We start from the raw sequence: 24,386 nt of genomic DNA on the forward strand, positions 1-24,386 counted from the left end.
TCATTACTTATCTATTTTATACATATTAGTGTATATATGTCAATCCCAATCTTCCACTTCATCCCACCACCGCTCTTATTTTTTTTTAATTGAAGTATAGTTGATTTTTAATGTTGTGTTAGTTTCAGGTGTACAGAAAAATGATTCAGTTATATAGGTGTATATATAATATTTATATATTCTTTTTCAGATTCTTTTCCTTTATAGGTTATTATAAGAGATTGAATATAGTTCCCTGTGTTATACAGTAGGTCCTTGTTGGTTATCTATTTTATACATGGTAGTGTGTATCTATTTTTTTTTTTTAAAGAAGATGTTGGGGGTAGGAGTTTATTAATTTATTTATTTATTTTTGCTGTGTTGGGTCTTCGTTTCTGTGCGAGGGCTTTCTCTAGTTGCGGCAAGCGGGGGCCACTCTTCATCGCGGTGCGCGGGCCTCTCACTATCGCGGCCTCTCTTGTTGCGGAGCACAGGCTCCAGACGCGCAGGCTCAGTAGTTGTGGCTCACGGGCCCAGTTGCTCCGTGGCATGTGGGATCCTCCCAGACCAGGGCTCGAACCCGTGTCCCCTGCATTAGCAGACAGATTCTCAACCACTGCGCCACCAGGGAAGCCCCAGTGTGTATCTATTAATCCCAAACTTCTGATTTATCCCCCCCCTTTCCCCTTTGGTAACCATAAGTTTGTTTTCTGTGTCTGTGAGTCTGTTTCTGTTTTGTAAATAAGTTCATCTGTATCATATTTTAGATTCCACATGTAAGTGATATCATATGGTATTTGTCTTTGTCTGACTGACTTCGCTTAATATGATCATCTCTAGGTCCATCCATGTTGCTGAAATGGCATTATTTCATTGTTTTTATGGCTGAGGAGTATTCCATTGCATGTACGTATCACATCTTCTTTATCCATTCATATGTCAGTGGACATTTAGGTTGTTTCCATGTCTTGGCTATTGTGAATAGTGCTGCTATGAACATTCGGGTACATGTATCTTTTCAAATTAGAGTTTTTGTCTTTTCTGGATATATGCCCAAGAGTTGGGTTGCTGGATCATATGGTAGCTCTGTTTTTAGTTTTTTAAGGAACCTCCGTACTGTTCTCCGTAGTGGCTGCACCAATTTACGTTCCCACCAACAGTGTAGGAGGGTTCCCTTTTCTCCACACCCTCTCCAGCATTTATTATTTGTAGAGAGTTATACGCTCTTAAGTGTGTATGTAGTTATATTTAAATGAAAAAGTTACTGAAGAGCCAGTGTGCCTGGTAGGAATTGCCCTGAGCTCCTAATTCCTGTGGTCTTACACTTGCTTGTCTTGTACATTTACATTACCTGCCTGGGTTCCCCAGGCGTTCAAATCTGTGACTTTGGGAATAAACAGTCTTGAGAGTGTTTTCCAACTGGAGTATCTCTTGTTTCTGGTTTCTTTCACCTGGGAGCAGGTCGGGGTCAAATCATCCCTTAATTTAGACAACACAGTGGAGATGTATTTGACAGCCAGATGTTGAAGTGGGTCAGCTTCCTTCTGTACCCACGTCACAGCTCTCCCTGGAGAGCGGATACCCATCTGGAGGGAGTCATTTCTCTGACTCCTTCACTGCCCCTGGGACCTGCTGCTCTGGGTGAGTGGGAGATGGCCCTGCCCGATGTGCCTGGCCAGTACGACTGGAGCCCCGCACAAGGCTGGTCTCAGAAGGACAAGGTAGGGGAGGGAGCAGAGAGTTGTATGTCTGGGCGACTTGAGGATATGAGAGTGGCCTGGCCTTGGGTCACAGTGGATGGGGGAGAAAAGTCGAAAGGAAGAGTTGTTCCCTTGGCTGGTCCAAAATTAAAAACTGGCAACCAATCACTGACCATCTTCCTTACTTTCTCACAACAAACATGGAAGGTAAAAATTGCTCTCCCCATTTTTCAGATGGGGAAACTGAGGCTGAAAGATGAACCAGGCCAGGGACTTAAAACAGCAATGATTTGTGATTTTCCCACAATTCCATGCATTGGCTGGGGCTCTGCTGATGGTTCTGGCTGGTCTCCCCTGAGCCCAGTCCTGCAGCCGGGAGCTTGGCAGGGAGCTCGGCTGGGGCTGGAATGTCCAAGGTGGCCTCATTTGCTGGGGCATCTCTCCATAGAGCCCCTCCTTGGGAGGCAGTCCAGCCTGGACCTCTTCAGAGCATGGCAGCCGGGCTCCAAGAGATGTTAGGGGCTATGCGCGGAGTGCCAGCTGGGTGGGAGCTCAGATAGCAGGCAATAAACCTGGACTGGGGATAGACAGAGGGCTTTCTTGAGGACATGGGACCTCCTCTTGCGTGGCTCCTTAGGGAAATGGTTAAGAGGAGGACTCTGGAGTCAGACTGCCTGGGTTCAAATCCTGATTTCAATTGCCAAGAGCTTGGACCAGACACTTGAGCTCTCTGCCTCAATTTCCTCATCTATGAAATGGGCATAACAATCATCCTTGCTTCATAACCCAACAGGATGTTCCTGTAAAACACTTAGCACTGTGTCCAGCACATAGTAAGTTCTCAAATTTAGCTGCCGTTGCTATTATTGTGGTTAACATCATGATGATGATGTGATATTGACAATGCGGAGGATTATCCAGACTAAGGGGGATAGGAAAGAGGGTCCTAAGCAGAGGGAACAGCCTCTGCTCCAGCCAGGAGCTGAGAGAACCTGATGCCCAGAAAGCATTGAAAGGAAGCCTATATAGCAGATGGGCAGAGTTTGGGGGGATGGTAGTCACAGGCTGGAGAGGTAGGCGGGGGTAAACCAGAAAGCCTTTGTGAGGTGAGGAGAGGATTGGGGATTTTATTCCAAGGGTAGCAGAGGCCCATAGGACCCGGGGGCCTGCTGGGGCCAGTTTAACAGTCGATTGCGGTCCTGCTGGCTGCAGTGGGAGTGGGTGGAGGGAGCAAGGACAGGGGTGGGGCAGTGAGTGCGGGGGCTTCTGCCTCATCCATGGCAGAGGGAAGGGGGCTGGGAGCTGGCGGCTGCAGGGAGGGTGATAGGCCAGGAGAGCTTGAAGGCTGCAGGAGAAGGAGTTGCTGACACTTGGCGTTCGATGGGATGAGAAGGATGGAGCAGAGGGCAGTGTCCAGGTGCCTCGTGAGTCTGTGGTCTGGGGTACGGGGCGGATCCTTGAAGCACCTGGACAATACAGAAGGACCAGCTTTGGCAGGAGATGATGATGGCTTCAGTTGTGAAGACGCTGTGTTTGAGGGACCAGCGCTTCCATTCCCTGACAAGTGAGCTTCTAGAAGGAAGGACATGCCATAGGTGGAGAGAAGGGAAGCCTATGTGCCGGGTCAATAGCATGTATGGGGCTTGGAGGCCTGAGGGAGAAGGATCTGTCCTCAGACCAGAGAGGAATTTCGTATGATGGCAGCACAGGGGGTTCAAGTGACAGGAGCAAGAGGGTGATGAGAAGCGAGACTGGAGGGCTATGCCAGGACCACGGCGTGAGGACTTCGAGTGCCCTGGAATTTGCACCTGTCCTGCGCCTCACACATTGCTTCCTGAGGCTTTTAAGCAGGGAAGCGATGCGAGCAACGCTTGTTTTGTTTGGAAGGAGGCCAGAGCGCAGAGGGACCCCACTGGTGGCAGGAGAAGTTAACGCTAATGCTTTGAACCGGGATTATCAAGCCCTGTGATAAAGCTGCTACGTCAATAGCTGGGCGTGGGTGGGGAATTCATTCAATATAGATATTCGCCGATGAGTTAAGGTGATTATGGAGTCTGCTTCCAAGGATTAGAGGTGCAAACAGCCTGTTGACTTCTGTCACTTGGCAACAAAAGTCCTCACAGCAAGGTGCAGAGCAGCCGGGCCCCCTTCAGACACAGATGGGAAGTATTTAGCCTCAGCGGCATCCGGCCAGCCTAGTCTGGCAGCCACGTCGTGGAGCTGTCACATCTCTCCTTCCTTCCATCCATCTTCTACTCACCCATCCATCATTCTGTCCATTCCTCCTCCTATCTTTCCTTCTATCTATATCCTTCCATTCACCTGTCGTCCCATCAGCCCATCCTTTCTTCTACCCACTCATCTCTCCATGCATCCACCCATCCTTCCAACCATCTATCCTTCCATTCATCAACCTTTCAAGTTTTCTTTTCCTTTACCAGTTTTCCACCCACCCATCCTTCCATCCAACCATCTACCCATGCTTCCGTCTTTCTTTCCATCTCTCCATCGATCCATTTTCACACTCACCATCCTTTTGTCTTTCTTTCATCCACCAGTCTTCAATCCATCCCTCCTTCCATCCACCCATCCATCCATCCATCCACGCATCCTTCCCTTTACCCATTTGTCATCCTATCCATTCATCCTTCCATCTTTCCTCCCATCCACCTATCCTTCCCACCCAAATGGATTTTTTCATCCACCCACCAATCCTTCCATCTACCCATTCTTCCAACCACCTATCTTTCCGTTCATCAACCCTTCCATTTTTTCTTGCATTTACCAGTTTTCCACCCATCCATCCTTCCATCCAGCCATCTACCCATGCTTCCATCTTTCCTTCCATCTCTACATCCATCCATTTTCCCACCCACCATCCTTTTGTCTTTCTTTCATCCAACAGTCTTCAATCCATCCATCCATTTATCTCCATCCATAAATATTTGAATGCCTGCTTATCTCAGGTTCTGTTCTAGGCACTGGAGAGTGACCAGCACACAAGATAGACAAGGTCTCTTCTCTCGTGGAGCTGACCTTCTTAAGCAGGAGACAGGCAGTAAACAAAGTAAACAACAAAATAGGAGAGTGATGGATGCTGGAGAGACAATTGAAATAGGGCAATGAGATTGACTGGGTGGCTGCTTTTGCTAGAGTAGTAGGGAAGACCCCTCTCTCAGGAGGTGACATTTGAGCTGACACCTAAGTGGTAAGGATACAGACATACACACTTTTTTTGGTGGGGGGACAAGAGCATTCTAGATGGAGGGAATAGCAAGCGAAAAGGCTTGGTCCAGGAATGAGTTTGGTGTGTTTGAGGGACAGCACGGCCAGTGGGGCTGGGAAGGGAGAGGCGGGGAGAGAGCAGAGGGTGATGATCTGCGGGAGGGTGGAGCCAGGTCTGAGGACCCTATAAGTCCCACTAAGAAATACAGAGAGTGATCACCACTGGAGGAGTGTGACTCGATCTGACCGTATGAGTGTCTCCAACCCCATCTTTCCTGCCTTAGCCCTGTATTATTTTCTTATTGTTGCTGTAACATTTTGCTGCAAATTCAGTGCCTTAAAACAACACCAATTTAATATCTTACCGTTCTGGAGGTCATGAATCTGAAGAGGGTTTTACTGAGTTAAAACCAAGTTGTCGCAAGGCTGCTTCCTTCTGGAGCCTCTGAGGGAGAAGCAGTTTCTTTGTCTTTTCAGGTTCCCAGAGGCACCTGCATTCCTTAGCTCTTGGCCCCTTCCTCCTTCTTCAAGCCAACAGCACAGCATCTTGACATCTTTCTCTCTCTCTGCTTTCATTGTCACACCTTCTTCTCTGACACTGACCCCCACCCCTGCCTCCCTCTTATAAGGACCCATATGATTACTCTGGGCTCACCCAGATAATCCAGGGTAATCTCCCCATCTCAAGATACTTAGCTGACCTGAATCTGCAAAGTCCCTCTTGCCACGTAAGGTCACACACTCACAGGTTCTGGGGATGAGGATACAGATGTCTTTGGGGGGGGTCTTTGTTCTGTCAAGCACAGTTGGGGTCCCATCCTCACAGCCTTTTGCCATCACACTCTTGTCCATGCTCCACAGTTACCAGGAGTGCTTTTCTGGGAAATAGAATGGTATAGATGAACTTATTTGCGAAGCAGAAATAGAGACACAGACGTAGAGAACAAATTGGACACCAAGGGGCGGGGGTAGGATGGATTGGGAGATTGGAATTGACACATTTACACTATTGATACTATGTATAAAATAGATAACTAGTGAGAACAGACTGTAGAGCACAGGGAACTCTACTCAGTGCTCTGTGGTGATCTAAATGGGAAGGAAATCCAAAAAAGAAGGGATGTAGGTAGTGATAGCTGATTCACTTTGCTGTATAGCAGAAACACAAGAGTGTAAAGCAACTATACTCCAATTAAATAAATCAATAAATAAAAAATAAATTCCTTTAAGGGCTTCCCCTTGACCTCAGGATAAGGTTCCAGCCCCTGAGCACATGTCCGAACCCAAAGTTCAAGTCCTTGCCCATTTCCTGTTAGCTCCGTGACCCTGGTAACCTGATGGAAACTCCCCAAGCCGTGGTCTCTGTACTAGATGTCCTGCTGCCCAGAAGCCCCTCACGACTAAAGGACTTAGTCCCCCAGCTACAGGGAACACTGCTGGCAGCACACGGCACTCAGCTACCAGCCGTCTGGAAAAGGCCTTTGCCGACGTTATGGTTTGAATTGTGTCCTTTCTCCTCCCCCGCCCCCAGCAGCAACAACAAAATGATATGTTGAAGTTCTGACCTCCCGTACCTGTGAATGTGACCTTACTTAGAAATCGGGTTGTGGCAGATGTGATTAGTTAAGATGTGGTCATATTGGATGGAGTAGGGTGGACCCCACGTCCAATATGACTGATGTCTCATGAGAAGAGACAGACCCACAGGGCGGAGGCCATGTGAGGACAGAAGCAGAGATGGAAGTGATGTGTCTACAAGCCCAGGAACATCAAGGATGCCGGCCGTCGCCAGGAGCTGGGAGAGATGCATGGAACAGATTCTCCCCCAGAGCCCTCAGAAGGAACCAACCCTACCGGCTCTTGATTACAGGCTTCTGGCCTCCACGACTATGAGAGAACAAAACAGCCTCTCTCCTGTGACTGGTCAGTGGGAAAGGGGTCCCCCTGCTCTACCCCAGGACACCTCTGAGGACCATCCCAGGTTCAGGGCTCCGGTGGGATGGGCTGAGGCTTTTGTGGGGACTGCACCTCCACCAGCGTGCCCCTCTGCCCAGCCGGGCTCCTACCTTCCCTTCATGGGAGTAGTTCCTCCCAGCTTTCCTGATGAACCTTGGGCCACAAGGCTCCATCAGTCTGCTTCCTGGGAGCCTGACCCAGAACTGCTTCTTTCTAGGGACTTGACTACAGCTTTCCCAGTTTTTCTTTCTTTGTTCACAAAACAGAACTAACAGAACCTCCAGTGTCAGGGTTAAATGAGACACTGCATAAGCCCGCGAGATCAAATGCCCTTTACTCCACAAATGGCCTGTTAGTGGTAGGGCAGCGGTCAAACACTCCTGTAAATCTTGGTTACATGTCTCCTTCCCCTGCCACACCAGAATCCCCTTGGGGTCAGCAACCACTTCTTCCTTCCTTCATTCATCCATCCACCCATCCATCCATCCATCCATCCATCCATCCATCCCTCCCCTCCCCTCTCTCATTCATTCATCCCATTCCGTCTCATTTGTTCATTTTGGTCCATGCACTGGATCCCATCATCCCCTTCCCCCATTCACACTAGCCCACTTTGCTTCATTGTGGACATCCCACTCCATTTCATTCATTCACTCCCCATATTCCGCTAGTTCTTTTCAGTTCTTACTATGCGACTGTGATGTGAACATTTGCCCTCTCCCCGTTCATCATGTTTTACGATGACACACAATGCAGTGATGGGCTCTCTTGAACACACATCTTTCCCGATTTGTCTTTATTGCTCTTTGCTTAGCAAATCAGGCAGAGGGAATAAAGTCAGACCAGTTACTCTTCCTTTTTTAAAATTTTAACGTCTCTATTGGAGTATGATTGCTTTACAATGTTGTGTTAGTTTCTGCTGTATAACAAAGTGAATCAGCTATACGTATACATATATCCCCATATCCCCTCCCTCTTGCGTCTCCCTCCCACCCTCCCTATCCCACCCCTCTAGGTGGTCACGAAGCACCGAGCTGATCTCCCTGTGCTATGCGGCTGCTTCCCACTAGCTATCTGTTTTACATTTGGTAGTGTATATATGTCCATGCCACTCTCTCATTTCGTCCCAGCTTACCCTTCCCCCTCCACTGTGTCCTCGAGTACATTCTCTACGTCTGCGTCTTTATTCCCGTCCCGCCCCTAGGTTCATCAGAACCATTTTTTTTTTAGATTCCATATATATGCATTAGCACGGTATTTGTTTTTCTCTTTCTGACTTGCTTCACTCTGTATGACAGACTCTAGGTCCATCCACCTCACTACAAATAACTCAATTTCATTTCTTTTCATGGCTGAGTAATATTCCATGGTATATATGTGCCACATCTTCTTTATCCATTCCTCTGTCGCTGGACACTTAGGTTGCTTCCATGTCCTGGCTATTGTAAATAGAGCTGCAATGAACATTGTGGTACATGTCTCTTTATGAATTATGGTTTTCTCAGGGTATATGCCCAGGAGTGGGATTGCTGGGTCATATGGTAGCTCTATTTTTAGTTTTTTAAGGAACCTCCATACTGTTCTCCATAATGGCTGTATCAATTTACATTCCCACCAGCAGTGCAAGTGGGCTCCCTTTTCTCCTTTCTCCAGCAGCGGCTGGCTGCTTCCAGCAGGGGGTGTCGTGACCCAGTCCTACATCCATCCTTGACACCTGGTACCCGCTTCATAATTAATGGTAGGTTTCAGTCCCCGCTGAATATTGCCTGGGGCCGTCCCTAGCTTTCTCAGAGTTTGTTGGCAATTCTGAAATCTGTTGTAGATTTCATATAAGTCTCCTTCCGTCCCTCCCTTCCTTCCATCTCTTCTTTCTCTTATTCTTTCTGAAGATTCAATTGTGCTCACTTCCTCTACCCATCTTGGACCAGTTTTCCTAGCCTTCTGTTAGACACATTTATCAAGAATCGGAGATGTCACTCCTTGATCACTAGAGGGGTAGGACAAGCTAGAAAAGTACATAGGGGCCTGGGTTTTTGTTACTAAGAGTGACCCAAAAAAGTTTTGAAATTTTTATCAGTTTTATCTAGGGGTGGGAAGGAGAAACTGAGATGCACGTATGAAGGGGCATCGCTGGAAGCAAATTGCTTGCTACCTGCTGCCTTAGGGTCCTCGCTCAGTGAGCAGACGACCTGGGAGGTGGGGAGTAGCAAAGATTCTCTGGTTGAAGAAAGCGGGGGTTCATGGCTCCCAGTGGGGCTGAGAGCCTCATCCATTTGTTCTCCAAGGAGCTGCCACCTCCTCCTTTCCCCAACCCCGAGAGCTTTGGGTTCTGGCACTGAGTAGTAGGATTTAGCTAGAAGCAGGGAAGGACATTTGGGGAGGAGGGAAGGGCACCAGCGAAGGCGCGTTGCCGTGCGTGTACCTGGGCTGCTTGGGCATCGGACACACAGCACACTGAGACTTCACCACTGAGGAGATGCTCAGGGAGGGTCCAAATTCCTGTGCAATCCCCGGGGAGCCGAGCAGGGTGTGTGGACATTTCTGCCAGTTCTCAGCTGGGCCAGGCTGGGCCAGGCTGACCCCAGCGTGCAGGAGCTGGGTATTGTGTCGAAGTGGAATCCTTGGGTCAGGGAAGCTGGGGCCCCTGTAACTGCAGGTACTTGTGTGTGGAGGCGGGAGTGAGGGGAGTTCATGTCTTGGGCCATCAGGTAACTTGAGACTCATCTCCATGGTGACATATCAGGGCAGCAAATGGCAGAGCCCCGGGCGACAGTGTTCCGATTATAATGCAGCCATCCCAGCCCTTGACGGGCTCGGTGACCCTGGATAAGCTACCTCTGACCCTCAGCTTCCCCATCAGTGACATAAGGCTTATGACAGTACCTGCCCCATAGAGTTATCATACGCATTGAGCATGTGAAGTTCACAGCTTAGAGTAAGACTATTTAAGTGTGATTATCGTTATTTTTATTATTAGGATTAGTTATTATTATAGCTATCATTGTCCTATGCCCTGCCCCAGACCATGTACACAAAATTCACATGTTCCATCCAAGGGCGTGAAACTGCTAGGAATAAGGGGTGTGGGCAGCAGTGGGTGGGGTTTCCACAGGTTCTCGGTCACGTCTGGAAGCCTACAGGATCCCAGCTGCTGCCTACACCCCCCAGCTGGGGTGGGTGTCAGGCACCCTCTGAGCAGCCCGCTTCACGTCAGAAGCTTTCAGCTTTGGTCGAGTGCGGCTGGTCCCTTTGACACTGACACATGACTTTGTGTCCCAGACATGCTCATCATTCATTCACTCCCGTCTGATTTCCAGTCCTTCTGGCTGATCCAGGGGCATGAGATCATTCCCCAGCTTTTTTTTTTTCCCAGTGCCTTTTGCAATGTCACTTTGTGGTGACCCCAGATCACAAGCACCATGAAAGTTAGTTATTTAGAGTGACTTTGCAATTTTCTATAATGAGATCACCATGATAAACATGTAAAGAAGCACTGACTATGTTATGTTCTATACAAAGTTTTTTTTTTTTTTTTTTAATTTGCACAATAGTCCTATGGGCCAGGTGCCATTATTGTGCCTTTTTTTTTTAAAGATTTAATTTTTTTTAATTTTTATTTTTGGCCGCGTTAGGTCTTCGTTGCTGTGCCCGGGCTTTCTCTCGTGGCGAGCAGGGGCTACTCTTTGTTGCAGTACGCTTCTCATTGCGGTGGCTTCTCTTGTTGTGGAGCACGGGCTCTGGGCACGCAGGCTTCAGTAGTTGTGGTGCGTGGGCTTCGGTAGTTGTGGCTCGCGGGCTTTAGTCACGTGGGCTTAGTTGCTCCACGGCATGTGGGATCTTCCCGGACCAGGGCTCGAACCTGTGTCCCCTGCATTGGGGGGACACTGTGCCAACAGGGAAGTCCCTATTGGGCCATTTTTGATGGGGCAGCATGTGAAGCTCAGAGAACATATGCATTTCTGCCCCAGGGGACATTTCTGGGAAGTGGCAGAGCTGGGATTTGAACCCAGGGCCATGCTCTGAGTAATAGACGATCATTGTAGGCAAATTGGAAACTATATATTAGTAACAATGGAGCTAAAATTAAACCCACTGAAATTCTACCATCCAGAGAAAGCCATGAGCATTTTTTTTTTTTTTTTTTTTTTTTTTTGCGGTACGCGGGTCTCTCACTGTTGTGGCCTCTCCCGTTGCGGAGCACAGGCTCAGGACGCGCAGGCTCAGTGGCCGTGGCTCACGGGCCCAGCCGCTCCGCGGCACGTGGGATCCTCCCGGACCGGGGCACGAACCCGCGTCCCCTGCATCGGCAGCATCGGCTGGTGGACTCTCAACCACTGCGCCACCAGGGAAGCCCACATGAGCATTTTTGATGGGAGATGCAAGGCTATGAATGGTGTTCGCTGTTCATCCTGGCTTGGGGCTTTCTTCCTGCCCACTAATGTGTCACAGGTCACTGTGGCTGGTAGAGTTGGGTGCCCCCAACACCACAACTCTCCAACCCACCGTCTACCTATTTGCATTTGTTAATATGCTTGGGAAGGCTTTGCTATTTAGGTTCAAAGAAGAGGAACAAGAGTCTTTGGGGGCTTCCCTGGTGGCGCAGTGGTTGAGAGTCCGCCTGCCGATGCAGGGGACACGGGTTCGTGCCCCGGTCCGAGAAGATCCCACATGCCGCGGAGCGGCTGGGCCGGTGAGCCATGGCCGCTGAGCCTGCGCGTCCGGAGCCTGTGCTCCGCAACGGGAGGGGCCACAGCAGTGAGAGGCCCGGCGTAACGCAAAAAAAAAAAAAAAAAAAAAAAGAGTCTTTGGGAGGAAGAGCTGCCCCAGAGGACAAAGAACCTGAGGTGCCTGGGGGGATCAAGGAGGGACAAGCCTGGTGTGTGGTCCCCTGGAGCCTCCAACTAGCCTCCTCTCCAAGAGAACTCAGAACTAGATATGAGCTTGGAGTTTGCATAGCTGGCCAAGATTTCATAACAAAGTGTCCTGATGTGCAGGGTGGAGCCAGGAGATCCCACATAGCACAGTCGAGAAGCTGTTGCTTGGTTTTGCACCGCTGATTCAAGACCCTTTGGCATGTCGATTATATTACGATTCTTACAGCAAGCCAAGCTGGTGCTCACCTCAGGGCCTTTGCACCTGCTTTGCCCCTTGCCTGGAAAATGCCTTGACCTTCTCTCCATACAGGTGATTCCTTTTCATCACTCTAATCTTGGCTAGGATGTCACCTGTTCAGAGAGGCCTTCCCTGCCCACCACCCTACCCATCTCATTCTCCCTGCTTATGGCTGTTTTATTTTCTTCACAGTACCCATCACCCTGAGATTACCTTGTTCTTTCATTTGTTTCGTGTTCTGATACAGGGAGCAACTCTCCCCACTCCCCCTATTAGAATGCAGGAGCCCCAGGCCTACAGTAATACCCGGCACATAGTAGGTGCTCAGTAAATATGTTTAACAGATGAATGGGAAATTTCTGCCATTGTTGCTTGGGTTCTGTCAGCTTTTGATCCAGTTAGAGGAAGGACAAGAGGAGGAAGGGAAGGGAGAAAATGAAGCAGTCACCGTGTGTGTGTGTGTGTGTGTGTGTGTGTGTGTGTGTGTGTGTGTGTGTGTGTGTGTGTGTGTGTGTGTGTGTGTGTGTGTAAGGGTGGGGGTTGTTTTGCAGTGACTGCCTGTCTACCTGTGCTGGGCCTGGGCTCGTTTGCTCCTAGATCCACCCTCCTCTCCTGCTCTGGGGGATTTTACAAGGGGACTGATTCCGGTGTGCAGCTTGTCCCCAGCTCTTGTGTCACTGGGTTCAGCCAATGGGAGACCCTGATGGAGGGTGGGAGGGCACGAGGCAGAAGCCAGGGGGTTCTCCCCATCTCTGCGCCTGGGGCAGGGCCCCGAGCAGTGGCCATGTCTCCTCTGTGGTTCCAGCATCACCAGGCATCATCTTCCCGTGGTTCAGCTTCTTCCAGGTGACCCCAGATCCTGGGCCTGAGAAACACCACCCCATCTCTTTGTGCCCTGCCCTGGGGATGGGGCAGCACTGAATTGCTGTTGTTTATCTCCAGGTCATCTCACTGTCCCATGCTTAGTTTCTCAGCCCTTCTGCAGCCTGTGTGACCAAGTCCCTGCGTTATCCCTGTGTTAATCTGTCTGCTTTAAATGCCCATCATTATTTTCATTTTCCTGTGATACAAAATCTATGCCTCTATAATAAGAAAAAAAGATAAATAAAAGCCAGAAAAGTGGTTGGGGGCTGGTTTTTGAGGAATGGGCGAGGGGGAGGGTAGGACAGGGGCCCGAGAAGGGCTGCCACCTTTCCCGCCCGCCTGCCAGGGCCGGAACCCTGCACGCCCAGCCAGGCAGAAATCGCTTTCTGAATTTATGTGCCCATCACACCACGATTTACGATGGGACAGCTTGTGTTTGCCATGTGATAGATTTATGTGCACCAGGCACACTACATAATAAGGGTCAAAGATTATTTCTTTCTCTCTTTCTCTCTCTTTTTTTTTTTTTTTTTTTTTGCGGTACGCGGGCCTCTCACTGTTGTGGCCTCTCCCGTTGCGGAGCACAGGCTCCGGACGCTCAGGCTGAGCGGCCATGGCTCACGGGCCCAGCCGCTCGCAGCATATGGGATCTTCCCGGACCGGGGCACAAACCTGTGTCCCCTGCATCGACAGGTGGACTCTCAACCACTGCGCCACCAGGGAAGCCCCTCTCTTCTTTTTTTAAACTCATGTCAAGCTAAAGCATTCTTCAAGGTCTGTGCGGGGAAGGGGTGTCCTGCTGTACCTGTTGACCACTCCCAGTCAAGTGGCCCGAATCACTGACCCCCAGGAAGGGAGAAGGAAGAAGGAAGAAGGAAGGGTTTGTGTGGAATCATCATGTGGGTTTTGACAGTGGTGTCCCCGTGGTCAAATGGAGCCCAATCAGGCTCCCAGTCTCTCGCAGGTGGGCTCCTGGCTCTCGGGGGCTGCTGGCCACCGGGCAGATCCGCGTCCTTGGCTCTTAGGAGATGCTGGATGTCTGCAGAAAACCCTGGCTTAGCCCAAGCTGAGGCTCCTCCCCTGCCAGGGCAGCACCATCATGCCTCCAGGAAGCAGGCTGTGGCCAAGTGCCCAGGCAGACCTGGGTTCACATCCTGCTCCCACTGCTTGGAATCAGGCAAGTGTCTTCAGCTCACAGCTTCAGTTTCCTCGTCTGCTAAGTGGGGTAACGTTGTAGGAACCACCTCAAAGGGCTGGTCTGAGGATAAAGGAGAGGCCTATGTAAAGTGCCTAGTACAAAGTGCGGCATATAGTAGGTGCTCAAGAAATGTGAGTCCCTACTGTCTTTCTCCTTTAGCTTCTGCTTTCATAGATGCTCATCAGTCAGGTTGGACGCAACGCAAACTTGATTTGTATCAGTTGGGATGTATTTGGCGGTCAGTAAGAAAAAGCTCCAACTCTACCCGCTTAACCCTAAGGAATATTAGTTTGTCCTTGTAATAACAAGCCCAGAGGTAGGACGGCTCCAAGGCTGACTAAATTCAACAGCTCAGCAATGTTCCCAAGAATTCAGATTTTTTGTTTTGTTTTGTTTCCCATGCGGCCATTTCAGCGTTGGCCTCACTGTCCGATCAGCTCCCCTCATTGTGGCAAAGTGGCTGCTGCAGATCCTGGCATTGCATCCTGACTGGGTAAAGTCCAGACACACAAAAGAACCACCACTTCCTGCTAGTCTCTGGGGTGAGGACCACTTTCCCAGAAGCACCTCCCCTGATTTCCCCTCACACCTCATTGGCCCAGATCAGATGACAGACCCATTCCTGAGCCAATCACCAGTAGGTGGCGGGTGGGAATACATGACTGGCTTCAGCCAATCATCCAGGTGGTTAGGGCTATGGGGTGATCCGCCACCCTCATCACTAGGTGACTGCTCTTTGAAATCCTGCTCTCCACCCTTTTCTCTAATTCCTCCCTCATCTCTGGATACAGCTAGAGCCTTCTTCTTACCCCTTAAGACCCTCATGACTTTACAAGCCAGCAGAATTGGAGCCAGAGGCAGGTGGCCCCTGCCTGGAAGATTCTTCCCACCTCCCATCCCAGACGTGTGGCTCCTTCCCATCTCTGGGTTTAGGTTTCACCCCCTGGACGCTGCCCCTCCCCACCCAATCTAAAGGGGGTTCCCCATCCCACACGGCACCCCAGAGTCACTTCCTCAGACTTTTGTGTCATTTCAGCACTTAGCATAATTTACCTGCTTTCTTGGTCTGTGTCTCCCCGCTGGACCGCCCCCTTCATGACAGAGGGGATCTCCCCCATTTTATCCGGGTCCTACTGTGTCACAGGACACAGAGATACTGGATACCCCAGGAAAACACAAGATGAGGCTGGTGTGTATGAACGTGGGAAGCATTTGCTTCCCTGGAAAGTTAAGCGTTTCCCGGGGAAAGGATTGTGAAACCCCCAGCTCCCCTCCCAGCCATGTATCAGCAGAGGGGAACGGTCTGGCGTCCAACTTATCTGGAGTCAGAGGTTTTTTTTTCATTTTTAAAAAATGTCATCCTTGGCATTTAAACAACATCTTGGGTGGTTTCACCTAGCTTAGGTGTTGTGGAGCCCACATTAGCAGCATCCTGGATTGTCTGCCCTTGACCCCCATGAGGTTGACCCGGTCGAGCGATGGTCCGAAAGAAACAGCTACATCATGCTTGTCTTGGTGGTTGAGCTGAGTTCTTGATGATATTGCTGAGCTGTTGAATTTAGCCACTCCCTTGCCCTGGTGTAGGATATGGGCACAGATAACTGGAATCTGTTTCTGCCCTAGTCCTTTTTTTTTTTTTTTCCTGGCCGTGCCACGTGGCTTGTGGGATCTTAGTTCCCATGCAGGGGCTCAAGTTTGTCCAACCAGGCCAGGGGACTTGGTGCCAGGCGGTCAGCGACTCGGATCGCTGGCTGGCATTAGGATGGCCCGTCAAAGCCATCTGGGCAGGAGCCCTGGGTGAGGAGTGTGGGAGCACCCGTTTAGCCCATCAGTGAGTATTCGCTGAGACCCTACTACGTGCCAGGTGCACAGTACGTGAGAAAGAATAAACCAGAAACAATAAAGATGCTGTCCCTGCTCTTAGGGTGCTTTCTGTCTATCAGGAAAGTCGGGCATGGTAACAAAGAATTGTCACTTCCACCATCGGGTTGTGTGAGCCCTGTACAGCAGAGGTACACGGGGCCGTGAAAGCCTGTTCCAGCGGAACTGAGCTACTCTGGAGATCAGGGAATGTTTCTGGGATGAAGGGACTAACTGTTTTGCCGAGAGCTGAGATATGAAGAAGGCTTAACAAGTTTATTCAACAAAGAAAACAGGGAAGAGTGTTGGGAAGTGGGAACGGCATATGCAAAGGCACTGTGGCTAAGGCACGTGGTGAGTGTGTGTAGGGCGCAGTCCAGCACGCGGCAGCAGGGAGAAGCAGGAGGGAGCGTGTAGGGACATGTGGCCCCCGAGGTCAGGGTGGGGGCCAGTGGAGGAGAGGCCAACTTTATCAGGGCTCCTGGCCCTGGTAGTTCATTAGAATCAGCTGGGGAGGGACTTCCCTGGTGGCGCAGTGGTTAAGAATCCTCCTGCCAATGTAGGGGACATGGGTTCGAGCCCTGGTCTGGGAAGATCCCACATGCCGTGGAGCAACTAAGCCCATGCGCCACAACTACTGAGCCTGCACTCTAGAGCCCGTGAGCCACAACTACTGAGCCCACGTGCAACAACTACTGAAGCCCACGTGCCTAGAGCCCGTGCTCTGCAACAAGAGAAACCACCGCAGTGAGAAGCCCACGCACTGCAACGAAGAGTAGCCCCTGCTCGCCGCAACTAGAGAAAGCTCGCACACAGCAACAAGGACCCAGTGCAGCCAAAAATGAATGAATGAATGAATAAATTTATTTATTTAAAAAAATAAAGAATCAGCTGGGGAACTTTGGAAACCACCAGTTCTGATTTCCTTGATCTGGGTCTGATTCACTTGGCCTGTGCTGGACCTGGGTATGGGTGTGATTGAAACCCCTTCCCATGGGTGATGCTCCCGCATGGCCAGGTGGAGAAAGGCCGGGCCAGACCAGCAAGGCTCATGGGGCATGCATTTTTATCCGTATCCCAGCAGGGCCATGGCAAGGTCTTCAGCTTGGGAGGTGGGACGAGGAGGGGTTTCACGATCACATGTGCTTTGGGGGAGAAACAAAAGCGAGCAGCTGAGGGGGTGGGTCCAGGTCCTGCAGAAAAAACCGAGAGAAGCCTGTTAGCGACCTGGCCTGGCAGATAGAGAGGGCCTGAGCCTGCTGATGGAATGGGTACCAGCCTCGGCTGCGGGAAGAAGGGGGTCGCGAGCCAGCCAGCCTGCCCGCCGGACCTTTCCATCCATGTCCGTTGGCTTCACGGCTTCCTACTGCTTAAAAGGGGACCTTGTACTGCAGCAATCCCGAAAGGCAGAGGGAAGCGAGGGAGGTCCCATTGGCCAGAGAGGAGGGGTCAGTTCCAGGTGGTGGTGGGGTCTGGCCCTGGACCAGTCACTCTGGGGCGCTGGACGAGGGAAGCTGGGAGTTTCCCGGCTGGGAGGGCATCCGCTGTGAATTAAGTGGGGAGAGGGACAGTGAGTGGAGGTCAGGAACGGGGTGGCGGGGTGGCGTGACGTCAGGGCCTGGCTGTCCAAGAATGGGCGGCCCAGGGGACATCTGCTTTCATTCATGGGCTGGAGCAGAGCTGGGCGGGGCTGTTCTGCAGGCTGATTGTGCAACTCCAGGGCCTCTCCCAGCGGGCCTCCCTGCTCTTGCAGAGGACGCTGCTGAGAACCAGGCACGTCCTATAGAGGCTTGACTACCCTCTCTATTTAATCTTGGCCCAGAGGGTGCGAAGGCTTACCCGACGTCACACAGCAGTATTTGGAACCAGGGCCATCTTCAGGCATACGTCCCAGGGCCCACAAGGCTTTTAGGGGCCCAGGAGAGTGTTTTAAATTCTCTTAAAATCAGAGGAAATAAAAAGAATATATTCCAGGTTGGATTATATTTGTCCTTTTATCAACGCCGTCATAATAGATCATTGTTAATTTTTTTTTTTTTCTGATAGAGGAAAGGGCCCAGGAAGGCAAAAGCACTAAGGGCTCGTGGAATAACATGGCTGTTTGGATGGTGACACCCCCTCGCCACTTAGGTAAGGCGAGGCTCTCCTCCTGGGCATCGGGCTGCATCTCCAGCCCGTTCTCTGTCCAGCCTCGTCCTTCACTTCCCAGATGTGTGGCCACTTCACCAGGGGACCTCTGCTGGCTTCTGTGACTAGGTCACTCCCCCTCCCCCCATACACCCTTGTTGCAGCTTGGTCCTGTGGACACACGGTGCAATAGTTTTGAGCCCAGACTCTGAGAGCGAGTGTCTGGGTTGCAATCCCAGCTCTGCTAGTTATCGGCCATGCATAGCTGGGCAGGTTGTTCGTTTCTCTGACCCTCAGTTCCCTGTCTGTAAAGTGGGGATAGTAAGAGTACCTAACTGACAGGGTTTTGATCGATTAGATGAGTGAATATTTTTAAAGCACTCCATTGTTAATCTGAGACTCAGTCTCATCTATAAAATGGGATGATGATAGTAACTAGCTAGTAGAGTTGTGATAGATTACATTAGTATTCTTGAAGCACTTGAAACCATGCCTGGAGCCAAAAAGTGTCATCTAAGTGTTTATTAAAAACACTGATTATTATCTGACTCCTCTACTTGTTAAGCTCCATAAAGGCAGGGACTGGGCCTGGTTTCTCCCCAGCATCCCCAGGCCTGGCACATAGTAGATATTCAAAGGTTTGAATGAATGAATGTTTTCTGCTCCTCCTTGTATGCCTGTATGTCTGTTTCTGCTGGAAGTCACTCACACTTTAGTATAAAGTATGAATGAATGCCACCCTGTCCCCTTTCCTAGAGCACTTATTTGCCTGACCTGATCACTGTGGAAGAAATGTTCTGCCTCTTTGGGGAAGGAACGTGGTACCTCAGTGATCAGGTGGGGGAGTTTCATGGGGGTTGGAAGGGCAGGATTTCTTCCTAGACCCTGGCACCACGAGCCATGTCCTCTGCTCCTTAGAGGGAGGCCCTGAGCACTTGCACCCTTTGTATTTCCTTTTTTTGGCTGTATTACGTCTTCGTTGCTGCCCACGGGCTTTCTCTAGTTGTGGCGAGCGGGGGCTTCTCTTCGTTGCGGTGCATGGGCATCTCACTGCGGTGGCTTCTCTTGTTGAGGAGCACAGGCTCTAGGCACGCAGGCTTCAGTAGTTGTGGCACGCGGGCTCAGTAGTTGTGGGTCGTGGGCTCTACAGCGCGGGCTCAGTAGCTGTGGTGCAAGGGCTTCGTTGCTCCGCAGCATGTGGGATCTTCCCGGACCAGGGCTCGAACCGGTGTCCCCTGCATTGGGAGGCGAATTCTCAAGCACTGCGCGCCTAGGGAAGTCCCACCCTTTGTATTTTTAAAGGAGATATTTTCCTCCCTTTCTGGAGGGAGCAAAGCTGCCAGCAGGCAGCGGCTGTCAGACTCCTGTGGGCAGGCCTCGCCAGCTGGCCTCTGGCAGCAGAGGAGTTGAAAAACCTTGCCAGCTCCAAGGCTTTCCCAGAGGAAGCCCCGCCCACAGATCTGCAGGAAGTCACACTCAGGCTTGATGAATCCCAGGAGTGCAGCCCATGAGGCTTGGGCTCAAATCCAGGTCTCCGGAGCTCAGATAAACCAGAAGGCCCTCCGCCACTTGGAACATAAAGTTCTGAGGCTTGGCAGGAATTGCGGAGGAGTTGCCCGCCCTGACGTCACGAGGGGCCCCAGGCCCTGGCCGGCCCCCTCGGCCCCAGCTGGGAGCGCCCAGGCTGGCTGGCATGCCGGGATCCTGCCTCGTCCTGGTCAAAGGAAAGCGGCTGCTTTCCTGGGTAGATTTGTACCACGTTTATTTCTCGACTCAGAGCCTTTTCTCCTTCCACATGAAACCCGGAGGGCAGCCGTGTTCCCAGAATAGCCACCCCCTGTCTTCAAGACGTGGGAAGATCATTTTTGTAAGTTAACGTTTACAAGAAATCAACGGATGGCACACAGCTCGGTGCCTTGGGTCCCTGTGGTCTGAATACATCTGAGGAACTGATAGCTCAATTGAGGAACATGTATTAAGCCCCTACTGTGGCCAAGCCCTGTGCCGTGTCCTGAGGAAGGCGCCTGGGAGGTCAGTCATGAATGGGGGCTTTGGGAAACACGCCTGGCTTTTGTGACCATCTCTTAGTCCGTAGACCAGGGATACGCCTTTGTGTCATGATGATGACATTTGTTCTGTGCAGTGGGCCAGTGCCTACTGAGCGCTGTGCAAGGCACAGGGGTGCAAGCAGTAAGAGAGACGTGGGTACCTGACCTTGAGAGCCTACAACCTGCTCCAGGGTGTAGCAACTTCCCTCTGCCGCTGTAGTGAATGACCACAAACTCAGTGTCTCAGATGAGAGAAGTGCGGAGCAGCGAGCATCCCACAGACACAGAGGCTGAGCTGGGACTCAGCCCAGGGGCTCTGAATCCAGAGCTCGGGTCCCTTCTGCTTCGCTTGGTAGGGTGTCATGGTGATCAGATGGGGCTTGGGTTGAGCCCCAGCTCTGCTACTACTGCCTGACTTCAGGCAAGTATTGTACCTCTATTTCCCCATCTGTAAAATGGACATCAAAGCAGTGCCTGTCTTGGGGTTGCTGAGACAGGCGATAGAGTATAAAGCTTGTGAAATATGGATCCTTGTATAAAACACACGCAAGCCAACATTTATAGCACACTTATGACGTCTGTGAAGCGCTTTACACACACAATTGCATAGAACTCTCCCAAGAAACACACGATGTAACCGTCCACACACCCACATTAGAGCGGAGGTCACCAGGGTTCCAGGACGCTCTTCCCACGGTGACGCGCTCCACTGGTCCCCGTTCGGCAACAAGTCTTCCAAAGAAGCTTTTGTGGGCAGAAGAGTTTGTCAGACCAGCTCAAAACTTGGACAAAGTAGCAGCCGGAAGCCCCCCACCCATTCCCTGCGTGCCCACCCCCGCCCCCCCAGAGCCAGCACACCTCCTGGGGAGGGGACCGCCCAGCCTGCAAGGAAGTACTCCTTATCCCAGTGTGACAGGGCCGCTCCCGGCCACGTCTCCTAGCAGCGTGATACCCCCGCCTGCTGCCGCCGCCACTGACTTCTGAGCTGCCTGGGCTGCAGACGTCTGTCTGGCTTGGAGTCTCCGGGCCAGATGCAATAGGGCAAGCTAAAAATAACCCGGTGGGCGGCCCCCATCGGGAGTGCGGGTCGGGGTGGGGGGGCCTGGGCTGGGCGCGGACACATGATCCCCGGGACCCGGCCGAGTGGAGCTGAGACCGTCCGGCAGACCGTGCACACTTCTGCTCCACACTTCCAGGACCGCCCCCCCCCCCGCCCCGGCCAGAGGGCCCGTCTCCTCTGACCATCTGGGAGGAAATGCCTTTGACCAGCTGCAGGATGGGCAGCGGCTGGAGGAAGGTCAGCTGGACTCTGTGCTGCCTGCTGCTGCTCCTTGAAGCCAGTTCTGCCAGGAATATCTGGAAACGGGCATTGCACGCGAGGCTGGCGGAGAGGACCCATGTAAGTGCCCGGGCTGGGGGGGGCTGGGAGGAGATGGGTGATGCCCGCACTGTACGGTGTACAAGCGTACCCAGATGCGGACAGCACAGGGCAGGCGTCCTTCTTTCTTTATCTGAGTTGTGCCAAAGTCGGGTGGGGAGCAGAGGGAACTCACAGCCCTCCAAAGATTCCGAGCCTGGGAGTAAAGAAGACAGGGGCCCCTAAAAATGCACAGGGGGCCGGTGACGTGCTTCTGCCTACCCATGTTTACTTTCTCCTGACAAAGAGCACCTGATTTTAGAGTCCGAGGACTTAAAACTGAGTGTTTGTCTCAACAGTCAATAACCAAATGTCGATAGTCGATAGGATGCAATTATGCTTCCGTGCCATTCCTGACTCATTCAGTAAACATTTAGGGGAAACTGCTCCAGGCCGGGTGCTCTGTGCGTTCCTGTAGGTACAACATGGAGACACCAGCTCCCACCCTGCAGGGTGGTCGAGTGGGGGAGGCAGTCAGGTGACATGTGACAGCAATACAAAGGGTCGGCTCGCTGTGGTGGGAGGCGAGGAGCATGCGCCCTGCAGCCCTAAGTCTGAATCCAAGCTCTGCTGCTCACAGGCTGTGTGACTTGAGGAAAGTCGTTGGACGTCTGTGAGCGCCGGTGATCTCATCTGAAAAAGACAGATTGATGCGTTCCTTTCAGTTCCTTTCATCAAATATGTATGTCTGATCGCCACTATTTACCTAGGTCACTGTTGCCCTAGGCTGTGGGGATACAGACTTATATGTCCCCAAGCCTTGGGAGACTCGTGTTACTCCACAGGGCTGGGCTTGCAGAGAATGAATGAGAAGTGAAAGGAAAATGTATACAAGCACACCTGATCTCATTGTGCTTTGCAGAAACTGCGTTTTTACAAATTGCAGGTTTGTGGCAACCGGGTCTTGAGCAAGTCTCTCAGCGCCTTTTGTCCAACAGTGTTTGCTCATTTCTTGTCTCCGTGTCACATTTTGGTAAATCTCCCACTACCTCCAACTTTTTCATTTTTACTCTATTTGTTACGTTGATCTGTGGTCAGTGATCTTTGACGTGACTATTGCGAAAAGATCGCGACTCCCGGAGGCCTCAGAGGATGGTTAGCATTTCTCAGCAACAGGCTCTTTTTTAATTAAGGTGCGTACATTGAGTTTTTTAGACATAAGGCTATTGCACACTTAATATGCTACGGTGTAATGTGAACCTAACTTTTAGATGCACTGGGAAACCAAAATATTCTGTGACTCGCTTTCTTGCAGTGGTCTGGAACCCAAACCACAGTATCTCCAAGGCGTGCTGGTAGTGTATTTGGTGACAAGTGTTGAGAAGGGAAACAAAGCAGGAAGGGGACTAGGAGGGAGAGTGGAGGTGGGAAGGGTGTCACTTTAGATCCCCCACCCCAAAAGGGAGCACAGAGGCATAGAAGGTTCGGGAAGACGATACCAGCACTCTCAGCATACGGGTGAGCGTGTAAATGACTCCGTATCTGTCAAACACAGCGCATAGCGAGTGGTCCTTGCGTCTTGGTGACTTTTACTCAAATATTAGAAAATTGGTTGGTGTTTGCTTCCCCAGGTGGAATGTAGGTTCCTCACAGTAGGGCCTGATTCTGTCTCTGTCAGTGCAGTGTTCCTGGTGCCTGCCATGAAGTAGGCGCCCATACATTCTTGTGGGTAAATTATGGGCAGGTGCAATGGAAGCACAGAAGAGTGTGTGCGGCTCTGCCCCAAGAGAGTCAGGGAGGGTTTTCCAGGATCGGGGACATTCAACCCAGGGCTTTGAAGGATGAATAGGAGTTTTCCAGGCAGAGAAGAGGGAGAAGGGAATGTTTAATGACCCCAGGCACCATGTGAAATGAAACTGTATTGAGGCTAATCTCAGCCTCCAGGGCTCACACTATAGGTCAAGCAGGAGGCCACATGGGTGTAGAAAAGCACAGTAGCAAGTGAAATGGTGGTAGGTATTTGGAGGGAGAAGAGAGACCCTTGTCAGGTTGGACTCCCCCATGCTTTTCGTTGTTCCAACAGGACGATTTAGGCCTCAAAGCATCCAGCACTTTGGTTCTAGGACCACAGAGAGATTTCCAATACATCATCTGGCCTTATCTCCACCTTGTCCTGGAGCGTCACAGGGGCTGATGCCGTGACATCTCACTAGGAGGAACGAGGAGGCTAGGAGGTTGGGGACGATATGCACTGGGTGTCAGGGGGAGTCTCTTTAAAAACACAGGCCTGGGTGGGCTTCAGGAACCAAATTACTTCTAGCCACCATTTGTCAGAATGCAAGCACTTTGAGTTTGTACTCACTAGACTAGAACTCTTCCCTGCTATCAACAGATATCAGCTTCCCCCTCTGGTGCCTAGACATGGGAGAGGTTTGTGCCCAGATTGTGCCTCACAGAGAGCCCCTGGGGAAAGACAGGCTGTCGACTGGTGGCTCAGAGGATATGGAGGTTGGGCAGGGCGCCAGGCCTAGGAATCTTTCAGTGACGTCTCTCATGAGCTGTGCAGCCCCAGGCTGCTTGCTGCCCCTCTCTGGGCCTCAGGTCATTACCTGGGAAATGAAGACGAAGGACCAGATGACCTCCAGGGCCCTTTCAGTTCTAACATCCATGCAAATGTCCAACAGGGAATCTAGGAGTAATAGGAGGCAGCTCCGCATATCCAGGGGCAGGACTTCTTATGTGGCCCCCATTGCCCACCCCAAGCTGGGTCAGCCCTTCAGCCTTGGCCCTGGACCCCATGGGGCAGGTCAGGGCGAGGAGAGGCCAGGTGTTCAGGATTATGCTGAAGCCAGCTCATACCTACTCCAGAGAGTTAAACAGCCCTTATTAAAAATGAAGTCATATAAACTTATATAATTTACATGAAAAAGGAAGGAAGGAAATCCTCCTTATCAGAAACA

The 24,386-nt window shown here is 51.2% G+C and overlaps 1 protein-coding gene across 2 annotated transcripts in view; it reads left to right on the plus strand.

Moving 5' to 3' along the window:
* WFDC1 (WAP four-disulfide core domain 1) overlaps nucleotides 1-24,386 on the plus strand; it is a 70,111-nt gene that overhangs the window by 21,296 nt on the left and 24,429 nt on the right. The window contains exon 1 of one of the 2 annotated variants that reach the window (XM_030863189.3): nucleotides 21,299-21,468. The exons of the other annotated variant lie outside the window; for it this stretch is intronic. Coding sequence (XP_030719049.1) covers nucleotides 21,325-21,468 — 144 coding nt within the window. The 5' untranslated portion in view covers nucleotides 21,299-21,324. Of the gene's footprint in view, nucleotides 1-21,298; nucleotides 21,469-24,386 lie in introns of those variants that run through there. 2 annotated transcript variants of the gene reach the window in all.

This window comes from Globicephala melas, chromosome 19 (assembly GCF_963455315.2).
Source record: "Globicephala melas chromosome 19, mGloMel1.2, whole genome shotgun sequence".
NCBI lineage: Eukaryota > Metazoa > Chordata > Mammalia > Artiodactyla > Delphinidae > Globicephala > Globicephala melas.